This window comes from Vipera ursinii, assembly GCF_947247035.1.
Source record: "Vipera ursinii genome assembly, chromosome: 2".
In the NCBI taxonomy this organism is placed as follows: domain Eukaryota; kingdom Metazoa; phylum Chordata; class Lepidosauria; order Squamata; family Viperidae; genus Vipera; species Vipera ursinii.
In genome coordinates this window covers 89,929,350-89,942,552 of record NC_139513.1, presented here as the reverse complement: position 1 = coordinate 89,942,552, position 13,203 = coordinate 89,929,350, and the positions used below count along the sequence as shown (strand labels likewise).

At 37.5% G+C, this 13,203-nt stretch overlaps 1 protein-coding gene across 1 annotated transcript in view; it reads left to right on the top strand.

Moving 5' to 3' along the window:
- Window positions 1-13,203, top strand: part of FNIP1 (folliculin interacting protein 1) — a 108,646-nt gene that overhangs the window by 40,322 nt on the left and 55,121 nt on the right. The window contains exon 2 of the mRNA XM_083354373.1: window positions 10,006-10,132. Coding sequence (XP_083210499.1) covers window positions 10,006-10,132 — 127 coding nt within the window. The remainder of the gene's footprint in view (window positions 1-10,005; window positions 10,133-13,203) is intronic.

Here is a 13,203-nt window from a genome sequence, read left to right as displayed (position 1 = left end):
TTTCAGACATTGGGACAGAACCTCAGTAGCCTCACTTCTCTGGCCTAGAATTGAAGGTTATGATTAAATATCAGCATGGTACCAAATTGATATCAAAGTGGCAGATGATCTTTCCAGTGATTTCATGTGGATGTTGAAAAGGAGGGGAGAGAGAATGGAAACTTGTGGTACCTCACAAGTGAGGGGCTTATAGGACAACCTTTCACCATCAACCACCATTGACTTATGAGTATATTTGGCTCAGAGGAGATGCTGTGGGGGAGTAACTTAAGTAGATTTAAAGTTTAAGTAGTATTATATAGACAAAGAACTTCCCTGAAATCAGTGCTGATATAAACATGTAATGTAAAATATTTTATTTAAAAAGTATGTTGAACCTCAGAAATTAAAAAGCATAAAAAAACTGGTTGCAAGTTGTCATAGAAGCAGAAACTAGAGTGTGCAGCATTCTTCATCATTGGATTGTGCTAACTGAGGCTAATATACCATGCATAGGGTGCTAATAAATGAATCAAGGGGTTGTAAGTAGAATAGAATAGAGCTTGAAGGGACCTTGGAGGTCTTCTAGAATCTAGTCCAGCCCCCTGCTCAAGCAGGAGAACCTATACCATCTCAAACAGGTGAATGTCTAGTCTCTTCTTAAAAATCTCCAGTGATGGAGCGCCCACGATCTCTGGAGGCAAGCTGTTCTACTGGTTGATTGTCCTCACTGTCAGGAACTTTCTCTTTAATTCCAGGTTGCTTCTCTCTTTGATCAGTTTCCAACCATTGTTTCTTGTCCTTCCCTTTGGTGCTTTGGTGAACAACCTGGCCCCCTCTGCCTTGTGTCAACCACTCAAATACTGGAACACTGCTATCATGTCTCCCTATTTCTTCTTTTCTTTAGACTAGTCCAGGGATAGGCAACCTTGGCTCTTTTATGACTCATGGGCATGCTGGCTCAGGAATTCTGGGAGTTGAAGCCCATGAGTCATAAAAGAGCCAAGGTTGCCTGTCCCTGGACTAGCCAAACCTGAGCCCCATAGCCGTTCTTCATATAAATACCTTCTCCCTATTCTGTTTATTATTTTATTTTTTAAATCTGGTGACTGCTTTTATATTAATCCTTCTCCATGCTGCCAGTTTTGAATTTTATTTATTTATTTATTTATTTATTTGTTTTTTATATACCGCCCTTCTCCTGAGGGACTCGGGGCGGTGTACAGAGCAAGGTAGGTATACAATTAAACAATAGTAAAAACAAATGAAACCCCAAGAGCTATCAGGCCAGGCCGGACTGCTGGAACAAGTAAGTTTTTAAGTCGCGCCGGAAGGTGCAAAGGTCGGGGGCCATCCGGATTTCGGTAGGCAAGCAGTTCCAGAGGGTTGGCGCACCCACTGAGAATGCCCTCCCCCTGGGGACCACCAGCCGGCATTCTTTGACCGGTGGCACCCTGAGGAGGCCCTCTCTGTGGGAGCGCACAGGACGGAGGGGTGTTGACGTTGGCAGAAGGTGCTCCCGTAGGTAATCCGGACCCATGCCATGTAGGGCTTTGTATGTTAATTTTATCATTAAAGCTGCATACATTAAATCACTTTTCATCACATGGAATTTAAAATCTTTCGAGCCAATTGCTTGTGGTTAATGGTGAATTTTTGGATTGCACTTATAATTTGGGTTAAAAGCCACTGACACTATTGATATATCATTTGTAAGGGTAATTCTTCTGCCCTCTACTTTCTCACCAACCACTTGTGGATTTCCAAATTACATTTCAGCAGTTACTCAAAGAAAGGACAGCTTTTCAAGGTGCTACAATGTCTATACTCTAATGTTGAGTCATAGACCTGTTTTTTATCTATTCCTCTGCCACAAACCCTCTGCATATATTACCAATCACAAATATGACACTCCAAATTGAAAGGTACATATACATGTTATAGAATTAATATTTATTTAAATATTTAAAATCTAATGCATTCTAAATCCAAATTCACAATCCTAAACCATGCTGTGTTACTTACTGCACATATATTAGCATAATACAAATGAATGATACATGAAACAAAGTGTAATTAGATTACTGCTACTTAGCAAAAGGTTGCTCTTTTTATTTATTAAGATGCATTGTAGCTGGATGAGTTGCAGTGCATATCTTTTCTATTGTGTTCAGCAGTGAGCATTGTTGGAGAAAGCCAAGGTACCATATGAAATGGACCAGGAACCTGTTCTGGCATAAATGTTCCTATCAGTGTTCTAAAAAGGTGCTAACATGAAAGGCATGCAGAACAGATAAGCTGGCGTAAACTAAAAATAACATTTGCGTAGATGTTCTTAGAAATAGTTTGGACCAGTGATTCATTGCCAGGCAGTTTTCATAACTTTAGTTAATATTATGTTGGAACAAATAGTCTGCTTGCTATAACTTTCTAGATCAAAGCCACTGTAACTATGCGTTATGACAATGTTAATTACTATTAGATTTCCTTTGAAAGTATTACAACTGGTTTGAGGATTCTTCATACAGCAAATATTCCAAAATTATTTAAAAACATTTGTCTTGTAGACAGAATACATCAGCTGCCCGTTTTAGCTTCTAGCACTCAGCTGACCTTGATTGTACTTGGATAGAGAACCACCAGCCTCTTACTAGACTGGGAAGGGGAAAATACAGTGACAAACCATTTCCATAAGGCTGCCAAAAATATTGCATGAGTCAAGCTTGACTGGAGGGCATATTTACTTTTTAGTTGAGAAACGTGGTTGGATTAAAGGAGTTGTAAAATTAAAACACACCTGTTTGCTCTTTTCCATCCATAGAACAGGAACAATAGGCATATGATGAAGAATAGATATGGAGAAAATTGTTGAAATAATTGTAAATTAACATTTTGCTGTGATAAATACAAAGAGAAAATGGCATATTTTGCAGATGTGTAAACAAATGCCCACCTAGCAGTTCGAAAGCACGTAAAAATGCAAGTAGAAAAATACGGACCACTACGGTGGGAAGGGAACAGCGTTCCGTGCGCCTTTGGCGTCTAGTCTTGCCGGCCACATGACCACGGAGACGTCCTCGGACAAGCGCTGGCTCTTCGGCTTTGAAACGGAGATGTGCACCGGCCCCTAGAGTCGGAAACGACTAGCACGCATGTGTGGGGGAACCTTTACCTTTACCTTTAAACAAATGCCAACAGAAAAGATTTAATAGTTAATAGTTAAATATTTCCGCAAACCAGCATTTTTCAAAATTAGCAACTTTAAGATATAAGGAGCATGCTGGGAGTTGAAGTTCACACAGCTTAAAATTGCCAAGCTCTAAAAACACTGACCTAAACTGTGGACAATAGGAAGATTTGTCTATTGTGAAAAAGCATTTTGAAACACCTATTTCATATGATGGTTGTATTTAATTATCATAGGCCTTCTTTTTTTCATTTTTTCCATTCCTATGTCTGCAAATACTTTAAATACTTGTTGATTTGAGCCAGTTGAACATCCAATTTATAAAAAAACACGATAAACAGTGACAATAGGTGATCCACCCAATTCTGTATCCTATTTCTCTCTGATGCCTAAAATGGTTTGCTTCAAGTTATTTTAAGGAAGTCTCTGTTTACTTTGCACATCTACAAGAATTAGAATAAAGTATTTTAATTATTTAACGAATAGAATTGGGCTTTGGATTCCTTGCCCCCGTTGTCTATCGGAAGAGCATATCAGAGATGAAGGAAGATAAGAAACAGGAGGGAAACTGAGTAACAAATGTTACGGCCACATTGGATTAACCTAAATTACGTTCATCTTATGGGAGTCTTCTTCAGCCTGGTCCCTCCAAACACCTTAAACAGAACTCTTTGCTAGCATCCCAGCTGGCCAGCAGAGCCATTGGTTACCAATTGTGAATATTGACTTTTGGGTCATATGGAAAATACCAGATAGGTAAGAGCAACTCTAAACTAAGCACCTTAAATCATTTTGTTATACAAAGTTTATACCTGAGACTTAAGCTAAAGGTAATCTTTAACAAGTCAGAATATCAAATGATGCATCTTTTTTTTTGCCATAACTTGTAAATTCCCCCTGTAAACAAATCAGGTATTAATTTTTTTGGTAGGGAGTCAACAACATCCTATGTGAACTGAAAAATCTTTTTAGGCCATTTCAGTATGGAGAATGAGAGGAAGTAAATGTGGGAGGTTTCGCGTACCAATGTTGCTTAGCCATTAAATTCTATTTGATCTGGTCACTGTCCTCAACCAAGCCATCTCTCAGGGTTGTTATGAGAAAAAACTTTGAGCAACTTGGGATATGAAGTTATAAACAGACAACAGTATTTTAATGGTCTTGTATAGCTACACATTATTCTCAATCTTCCTTATACTGCTTTAGTCCTGTCATATATTGTGTGTTGTATGAACCAATAAGATGAAATAAGAGGGAACAATAAACTGGAATTGTTGTTCCTCTGATTTGTGATATGTCTACTGTGTTTCCAGTTGGATTTGTTTGCTACCGTTTAAAATTCATTTCCATTTTTAGTGAGGATATGGTACCATTGTATTCATTTTAATCTACCAAGAGAGATAATCTAAAAGTTGGGTGAATTACTCAGGTTTTTTTTTTGTAGATTTGATTAAAAATCCTTGTTCAGATAAAGTTTTTAACTGGACATTATATAATGGCTATTAATTTATTCTACATTTCCAATTTAAGAAGCGGAGGCAGATATTTAGAAATAATGCTTATCCCCAATTTTTATCAAATACTGCCCATTTTTGGCTTTTCCCTTTTGAATTTTCAGTTTAAATCTTGGACATCATGTTAAAGTTTTACAAATGTGGAATTAATTATATAATATTTATAAGCTTTTAAGCTCGTAATTCCCACATATATGATTTTTTTAACAACAACAACAACCAAACCTCAAACTGTCTTCTGTAGAATTCAAAATTTGGAGGAGATCCTATCTCTTGTTGATGTTTAACATTGCATTTGTTGAAATAATTGCTTTTATGTTAGGCGCCTTCACATGTCTGCAAACATGCTCCTTAGGCAGCTGTGAGAATCCCCTTGTCTGGTTCTTTTTGTATCCCTGCCTGTCTTTCTGAATCTCTTTTTCTGGATTTGCCACCTCATTTTCTTTGGATTCCTGGGATAGTGTTGCAGTTGCCAAAGAACGTTTTAGACCAGGGGTGTCAAACTCAATTTCATTGAGGGCCGCATCAGCATTGCGGTTGCCCTCAGGGGGCCGGGTGGGTATGGCCAGGGTGGGCGTGGCCTACTGGGTGGGCGTGGTTAGAGTGCGTATGGCCTACTGGGTGGGCGTGGCCAGCTCTACATCGTTCGCATCAAGGGTGCCTATGGGGGCCTGGGCAGGAGTGGGACAGATCTGAGGGTCTCTGGCAGAAGGAGGGTCTCTGGGCCAGGGCCAAGGCAGTGGGGGCCGTTCCCTCACTGTTTCCAGGATGGCTTTGCGGGCCACATGAAACCACTTCGCGGGCCGGATCTGGCCCCCGGGCCTTGTGTTTGACATGTCTGTTTTAGACAAAAGAAGAGCCATGTTATGTAACACTGATAATAGTCTGCTGGAATAATTTTATTCCATCCCAAAGGTAGTTAAAATATCAGGAACACAGCTGGAGAAGTAGCCCAGTTCCCTGTAACTGAATAACATATGCTGATAAATGCAGCAGAATTCTCTGTTTAGCTCCTTCGCCCTTGAAGAGGTTTTTAGAGACGTTTCTGTCTTTTTGTCAAATGGCTGTTAAGTTAGTATCCAAATGCCAGTCCATTGAGTATATTCTAATCTAGAGTAGGTAGGAGAGCATCAGAGGTAGCTTCCTAAAACAAATGATGTAAACAACAAGGGAGGGAAATCTTGAGGAACATTGCTTCTGGAATTCTTTCAACCTCATTATTGGTGCTGGCCATAGGAAGCACCTCTGTTTGTGCCAGGTTGCATTGGAATAAGAGGTTTCTGGGACTTCTTCATGTCTGCATTTGTTGATATGTATGTGTATTCTGGAAAGAACAGGACAGACTCCATATGGTGTGCTTGAGTTCAGGAGGGAGGAGGGGAGCTCAGAATGGGAAAGTGACTAACATTTATGATATGTTACTAACATAAGATATTGCCCAATTGCTTCTCCTGTGGAGATGCATTCTGGGAGACATAGTGATTTTTTTTTCTCCTATTCCCAAATACAGTCTATTTTTGAATTAGATTTTTCTTTTGCCAGCTTCTCCCCAAGGCCAAATCTGATTCTGCTATAACAGATTTGGGGAATGTTTGTCGTTATAAATGGATACGGAGATAGGCAGAGGTTCAGTCTCCCTAAGTAATTTCCATTGGATTAGAAAGAATGAAAGGAATTCAAAAGTCATTCTTAGCTTAATAATATTTTGATGTTTGTTTCAGTGGCTAAATCACCAGGCTAAAAACCTGGAGACTGTAAATTTTAGCTCTGCCACAGGTATGTAATCTAGTGGGGTGACTTTGAACCAGTGTTTCATAAAACTGTATTTGTCCTTTTGATTTTATCTAAGTCTTTCACTTTTTAACATGTTTTTGGTCTTATGACCCAATAACCCTTTTTGCCTTATTTCTCTTTTCCTTTGAAAAATAAATAGCAGTAGCATGTCATTACTTGTTAAGTAGTTTCCTGTTTCCCTACCATGATTTCTGAAATATTAAACATGCTGCTTATTTCCAAACTAAAATTGCTACGATTGGATTAGATTCTATTCCATACCACACCAGAAAGTTTTCACTTATGCACTTCTCCCCCACTCCCATGAGAGAATCCTCCTCTATTCCTAATCTTCTAGATTAGAGTTGTGATGATAATGGTGAGGAAAATAAGAGGAATCTCTCTATCAGGTATTTCATTAGATTGACATGCAAATAGACTTCACTATAATCACTTTACATTGGCTTTAGTGGTAAATTGTAAAAAAAGAATTATAATAAATTATATTAGCTTACATGCACAACAGATGTTATAACTTTGTGGAAAGATTTTGTAAGTCTTCCAATTAAACATTTATTCTGAGCAAATGGCTCCTAATTACATAGTTATAACATTAACACTGAAGTATGTTTGTATTGCTTCTGGGTTTCCTTGCAAATTCTATTTATTTATTTATTTATTTATTTAATTCCATTTATATCCCGCCCTTCTCCGAAGACTCAGGGCGGCTTACAATTTAAGCACAAACCAATGTGCTTAGCAGTAGCCTTCATTCTATGTATATGCCTGCTTATTAGGGCTTTCACCCCCACCCCAAGCGGCATTATTACAAGATCAGCTTAATTGCCCCCAACAATCTGGGTCCTCATTTTACCTACCTCGGAAGGATGGAAAGCTGAGTCAACCTTGAGCCTGGTGGGATGCGAACCTGCACTAATTGCAGGCAGCTGGTGTTACTTAAAGAGGCATTAGCCCACTGCTCCACCAAGGCTAAGCATGCTAATGGTTTTTTAAACTTATAGGATGATATCTACTGTGTCCTCTATCCATCTGAATGTTTCATTATACAGATATCTTACAAAATGTATGATATAACTTGAGTCTTATCAACTGTTTCCTTTAATTGAATTGTTCCATTTAGTTATTTTGGATTGACAGAGAAATAATATTTACCTTTCATTTTTTTTCTATTGCCTCTGGAATGAAAGAAACTAGAAGTGAAGATTAAAAAGCAATATTGAATAATTAACTTGCTTCACTTAAGAAGTATGCCATTTACTTATTTCTGTACTTTTACCTTAATCTCTTTTATTTTCTCAAACTTGGTGTGTATTTGTGTATTCTTCCTCAAGTTTTCTGCATTCTTTTGTAACAATAAGAAAATCACATCAGTATTTTAGAATATTTCAGTTCCTTGGAAAGCAAATACAGTTATAGGTAGTTGTATCATCTATCTAATTTAAATGAAATACTAAATCTGGGACAGATTTAGGTGGCTATATATGGGTCTGAAGTTAAACTTAAAAAATAATTTTTCCATTTTGTATGTTTGTTGTCAGGAGGATGTTCTTGACATGCTCAGTTTCTACTAGCTACTTTAACACCAAAGAATGAAGTAGATACTAAGATGAATGACTAATAGTGAAGTTAAATTCCATGGGGTTGCCTATGTTGTTACTGTCTATATAGCCATTTAGTACAAACCTAGAGGGCAGATGAACTGAGAAGGAGAAAATACAATTGCACAGATGCACATGGAGTAAGAGAACAAGGAACTAGAGGAAATTAAAGGTAAAGAAAGTAAAGAAAGATCAAGACAAATAATCTTTTATCTCGTTCTGTACTTATCAGACCACACCTAGAACATAGGAAAGGCACTGATAAACTGCAGTGTGTCCAGAGACAACCAAGATGATTAGGAGTCAGGAAGGAAACATAAGAAGAAAAAGCTTGCCAGGATTGTTTAGAAGCATTGAATATTCTGAACCAGAACAAGAGAAAATTGGAAAGAGACATGACATGTCTTCAAATAACTGAATTGGATTGACAGGGAGAACATAGGGCAGAGTTGTTCAGAATCATTCTAGAAGTTAGAACTAGAATTAATGGTGTTAAGTAGATTTTCGTTAGGCAACAGGAAACATATCCTAACAATAAGATCTGTTTAAAATGGAACAGACTGCCTTCAAAAGCAGAATACTCACCTTCACTGGAGGAATTTAAATAGACTCGGGGTAGGCAATCTTGGCTCTTTTATGACTCATGGACTTCAACTCCCAGAACTCTGGGAGTTGAAGTCCATGAGTCATAAAACAGCCAAAGTTGCCTACCCCTGCACTAGATGAATATCTCTCAGGGATGCTATAGGAGTGAATTCCTGCAAGGACTGAATTAAATGATCTTCCAGATTTTTTTCCAAACTTTCATTCTGTGATTCCATTATTATCATGCACGATATTCCACTATTTACACGATACCTTTGGGTCTGTCATTATGGTTGGAGGTAGGAAATCGGGAGTGGTCATTTCTTGGGTTCTGGTAGGAATTTCCCATTATTTCTTTTAATGACTTTAGCCTTGGCTTAGAGTGGAATGGGACACCCTTTGATGGCCAACCAATGAATGCAGGGTGATACAGTATTGTGTGTATTGAATTCTTAATTGGGTGAAACAACGTGCAAAAGAGACAGGTTGGGTTTTGCAGGATCCAATCTGGGTCAGCCACCGGAACTTGAGAAGTTCCCTGAGGATGGGCTCCAATGCAAGCCCAAAAGCTCAGATGACTAAACCTCATAGTCCCGGTGACCGACCCAGATTGGCTCCTGCAACATTATCCTGAGACACACCTTCATTTGTGACATTAAGTTTTGTTGTTTCTTTTAAAAAAATTAAATTGGTTCTTGTCTTTCATTTCTATGTTTCATTCCCCCCCCCCATTATTCAGGCTACAGTACAATTCTGTTGTGTTTCCTCTTTGGAATGGCGGAGAATCCGGCCTCTAAAGTACTTAAGGAATTATGTTGGTACTTTTTAGACTGTTTTTTTTTTGTCTTTGTGTTTTCTCAAATGGGATCTACAAGGGGCATCTCAGTGTGGTGTACTGTTCGCTCTTGATCATTATGAAACAAATGGGTTAGCCATGGGAATTCTATGATCATAAAACATCTTCATGGGAAAGTATTTATTACAAAAGATGTAGAGGAAAAGATCCAATCAGAAACTGTTTTGAAGCTTTCCATCTCCATAGTTCTTTTTATTAATAACAATTCTGCTTTTAATGCATATATTACAATAGTATTTTGCACTGTGTGTTAACAAGAGTGTTGCCACATTACTGTTAGAAATGTTTAAACAACATTTAAAGTTACCGATGGAGTTTGATCCATTTACACCAATGTTCAACAAGATATATCCTTTTTGGGTGATTCATTGTTGTGATTGTCCCTATCACCATCATCCCTTCTTGATAGTATATCTAAAGACATTTAGTTAATGTACTTAATGAAGCCACCACTAATGTGAAATACTTTTTTCTCTTCCTATCTTTTTAAAGCTGGCCTTTGCCGGAGTTTAATCCAAGTCAGATAAGACTAATTGTGTACCAAGACTGTGAAAGAAGAGGGCGAAATGTTTTATTTGATTCCAATGCCAAGAGAAGAACAGAAGACGTGTCAATCTCGGTGAGCAACCTAATTAATTAAAAGTTAATATATTTTGCACACTGTTTTTCAAATATGTGTGCTTAATCCATATGGGCTTTAATATCTGATTTTTTGCACTGTGTAACTGCACTTCTAAGGGAAATGTTTGTTATTGCTATGTTTGAAAATGAATGTATCCACCCATTAGGAATACATAAAACTCACTAAATTGTTCCTGGAATGGCTTTGTGTGGAGGAAGTTTGTCATGGTCTGGACTGGGAATAAAATATGCCAAGACTTCACTTAAAGTTCATTCTTGAATCTGCAAGCTTTGCACAATCTCACAACATACTACCGTTTCAGTGATTGTTCTAAATTGGCATGAAAGGCTAATGCTCTAAGGCAGGGGTGTCAAACTCACAATGTCATGTGACATGTTGTGACATATCATGACTTTTTTCCCATTGCCGGCAATGGGGTGGGCGTGGTTTCGGCATGACGCATCTGGCCCATGGACCGGCAGTTTGACACCCCCGCTCTAAGGGTTAGGTACTGTCTCTCTTGAATACAGTTTGATTCCAGATAATTATCCTGGATACAGTACTTCAATGTAATTTGCTTGGCAACAGGTCAGAGGTGATTTGTGACTGTCTTCTTCTAGGGTAGATTTTTTTTTTGACAGCGTAGACTAAAACTCTGCTATTTCCTTGTGATCTCTCATCCTACTACTAATCAAGTCCAACGTTGCTTAGCTGTTTTGAGATCAACAAATGTCGGTTGGTGCTGTTGCCTGTAATGCTTCTTGACTTTAATGGCTTAACTGTAATTCTACTCTCCTTTTAATCTACTCTTTTATTAGTTCTTTGATTCCTTTTTTTGGTTAACATCAAGGTTTCCCCACCACCACCACCGCCACTTTCAAATAAAAAATAAATCAAAAGTACTGTAGAAATTTTGAGGGCATACTCTACTAACCGCTAATCCTAAATGATGGTGATAATTGTTTGGCTGTAAACAGATAGAAGAAATACAGATTGTTGACTATATTTCTTTAAGCAGCAAGGCTAAATTTTTAAAATGAAGACTTATGTATGCACAAAAATGGAAGGACATTTCAGTTCCCACTATGGATGGATGGCTACAGAAGCTGATGGAGTTGGCAGGGATGGCTAAATTGAAAGTTTTGATTAAAGAAAATAACATAAGTATTTTCGTTTTGACATGGAGACCGCTTCTGGATTTTGTGCTTAAGATGGAAAAAAAATGAAACTTTGATTTGGGGTTTTATTGATTAGATTGATACTACTTTGGAAAAGTAAAAGGTGGAGGTTCAATGTTAATGATTTATTCTACTACAACATAGGTAGTCGGAAGTCAGTGTCTTTTTTTTTCTTTTTCCCTTCTCTCCGTCACTTTCCTTTCCCTTTTCCCTCCCCACTGGGTCCTACTATTTGTTTTTGTATTTTATTTTATAATCCAATAAAATGTTATCAATTTGAAAAAAAATGTACAATCTATATCTGCATCTATATCAATTTTTTAAAACAAAAATAAGCCAATAAGTGGCCACCAAAGTTGAATTGTCTGCTGGTAGGAAGTAGAAATATTCTGATTGCATATCTCAACTAAGTGGCAAATGTCTCCTAACCTTCACTTGATAACATATACTGAGTTCCATCAGCAACCCACAGCACTTTTGCCCTTTGAAATAACACAATGTGTGGGGCAAATGTTTTCTTGCTGTGAAAAGATCATCTGTTAACTGAATTTTAGAATTTCATGCCTTTGCTTTTTGACCCCCACATACTCAGTGATTTATATTGCCTTTTTAAAGAGAGTTTGCTGCATTTGGCGTTAAACACAGCTATGTTTGGAATTGTTCATCAGTAATAAGACAGAAGAGATTTTTGGAGCACGGTTTAATTTCTTTCCCCATTCAACAAAGCATTGCCCTCTTCTTAACTACTACTAGGCTGAAATTTCTTGCTTGGTGGGACATGCTATCATATAAGAAAGCCCACCTTAGCTATGACAAAGCAAGAGAAACTACTTCAGCGTATGGCATTTAAAACCAGTTCTGATAAAAAGAACATTTCCATGCCACAGAAACCATGTGATGTACTTCTTAAATTTTTGACTCATGCCAAAAGTAGTTCACTGTAAATTAAATTTTAAAAGGTGATTTATGACCACAGATGTTTACATAATACAGATCTTTTCCAGAGTCACCACTCCTGTTCCAGTTTTGAGAGTCAAAATAGAAACAGTGCCATTGGATGCTTGTGCATGACATATCAGTACTGAGCATATTAGTACTGAACATATGTGGATTAAACTTTGGTTTGCTTAGTATTTGCTTCTAAGTAAAATCTGCAAGGTCCAAGTCACACTCTTCCAGATTGGGAATGAATGCCATGCATCTCAGAAAGTTTCAAGAATCAGCCATGGAGATCAGTTCTGTGTCCTTTATTCCTCAACATTTTCATGTATGATTTGTATAATAAGGTAGAAGGAAATGTTATCAGATCTGTAGATAATACAAAGTTGGGTGGGTTAGCTAGACTGAAATAAGATTCAAAGTGACTTTGATAGGTTTTGTTTCGATTTAGAGGTGCCTAACTGTGTTGAAAATGAGCTGAAGAACAAAACAAAATTTAACAAAGACAAATATGAAGTTCTTCTCTTATTAAACAAAAATTAAGAGTAGAGATATAAGATGACGGAAATGTAGCAATTTTGTACCTCGCTGCTACTCTCAGATTCTAACCCTGCTACAACATATAATTTTGCCAGGTTCTGAACAACAGCATTTAAAATCCATCACAAAATGACCTATACCACAAACCAATCTTAACAAACATCTAGCTTATCATTTTAGAGTGCTCTGTATTGCTATAGATCTAGTCTGCTCCATAGTAAGCTATACCCGTTTAATGCTCCTGTCTCTCTTTTTAGACTTCTTTTAAATGTGTGTGTGTGTGTTTCTTTGTTTTATTTTTTTCCTTTTTATAATTATTATTTTTAGACTTTGATGATTTTTTAAATGTTTTTAATTGAGTGCACTCCATCCTCCTTATGCTGTTGCTTGATCATAATAAATGTTTGACTT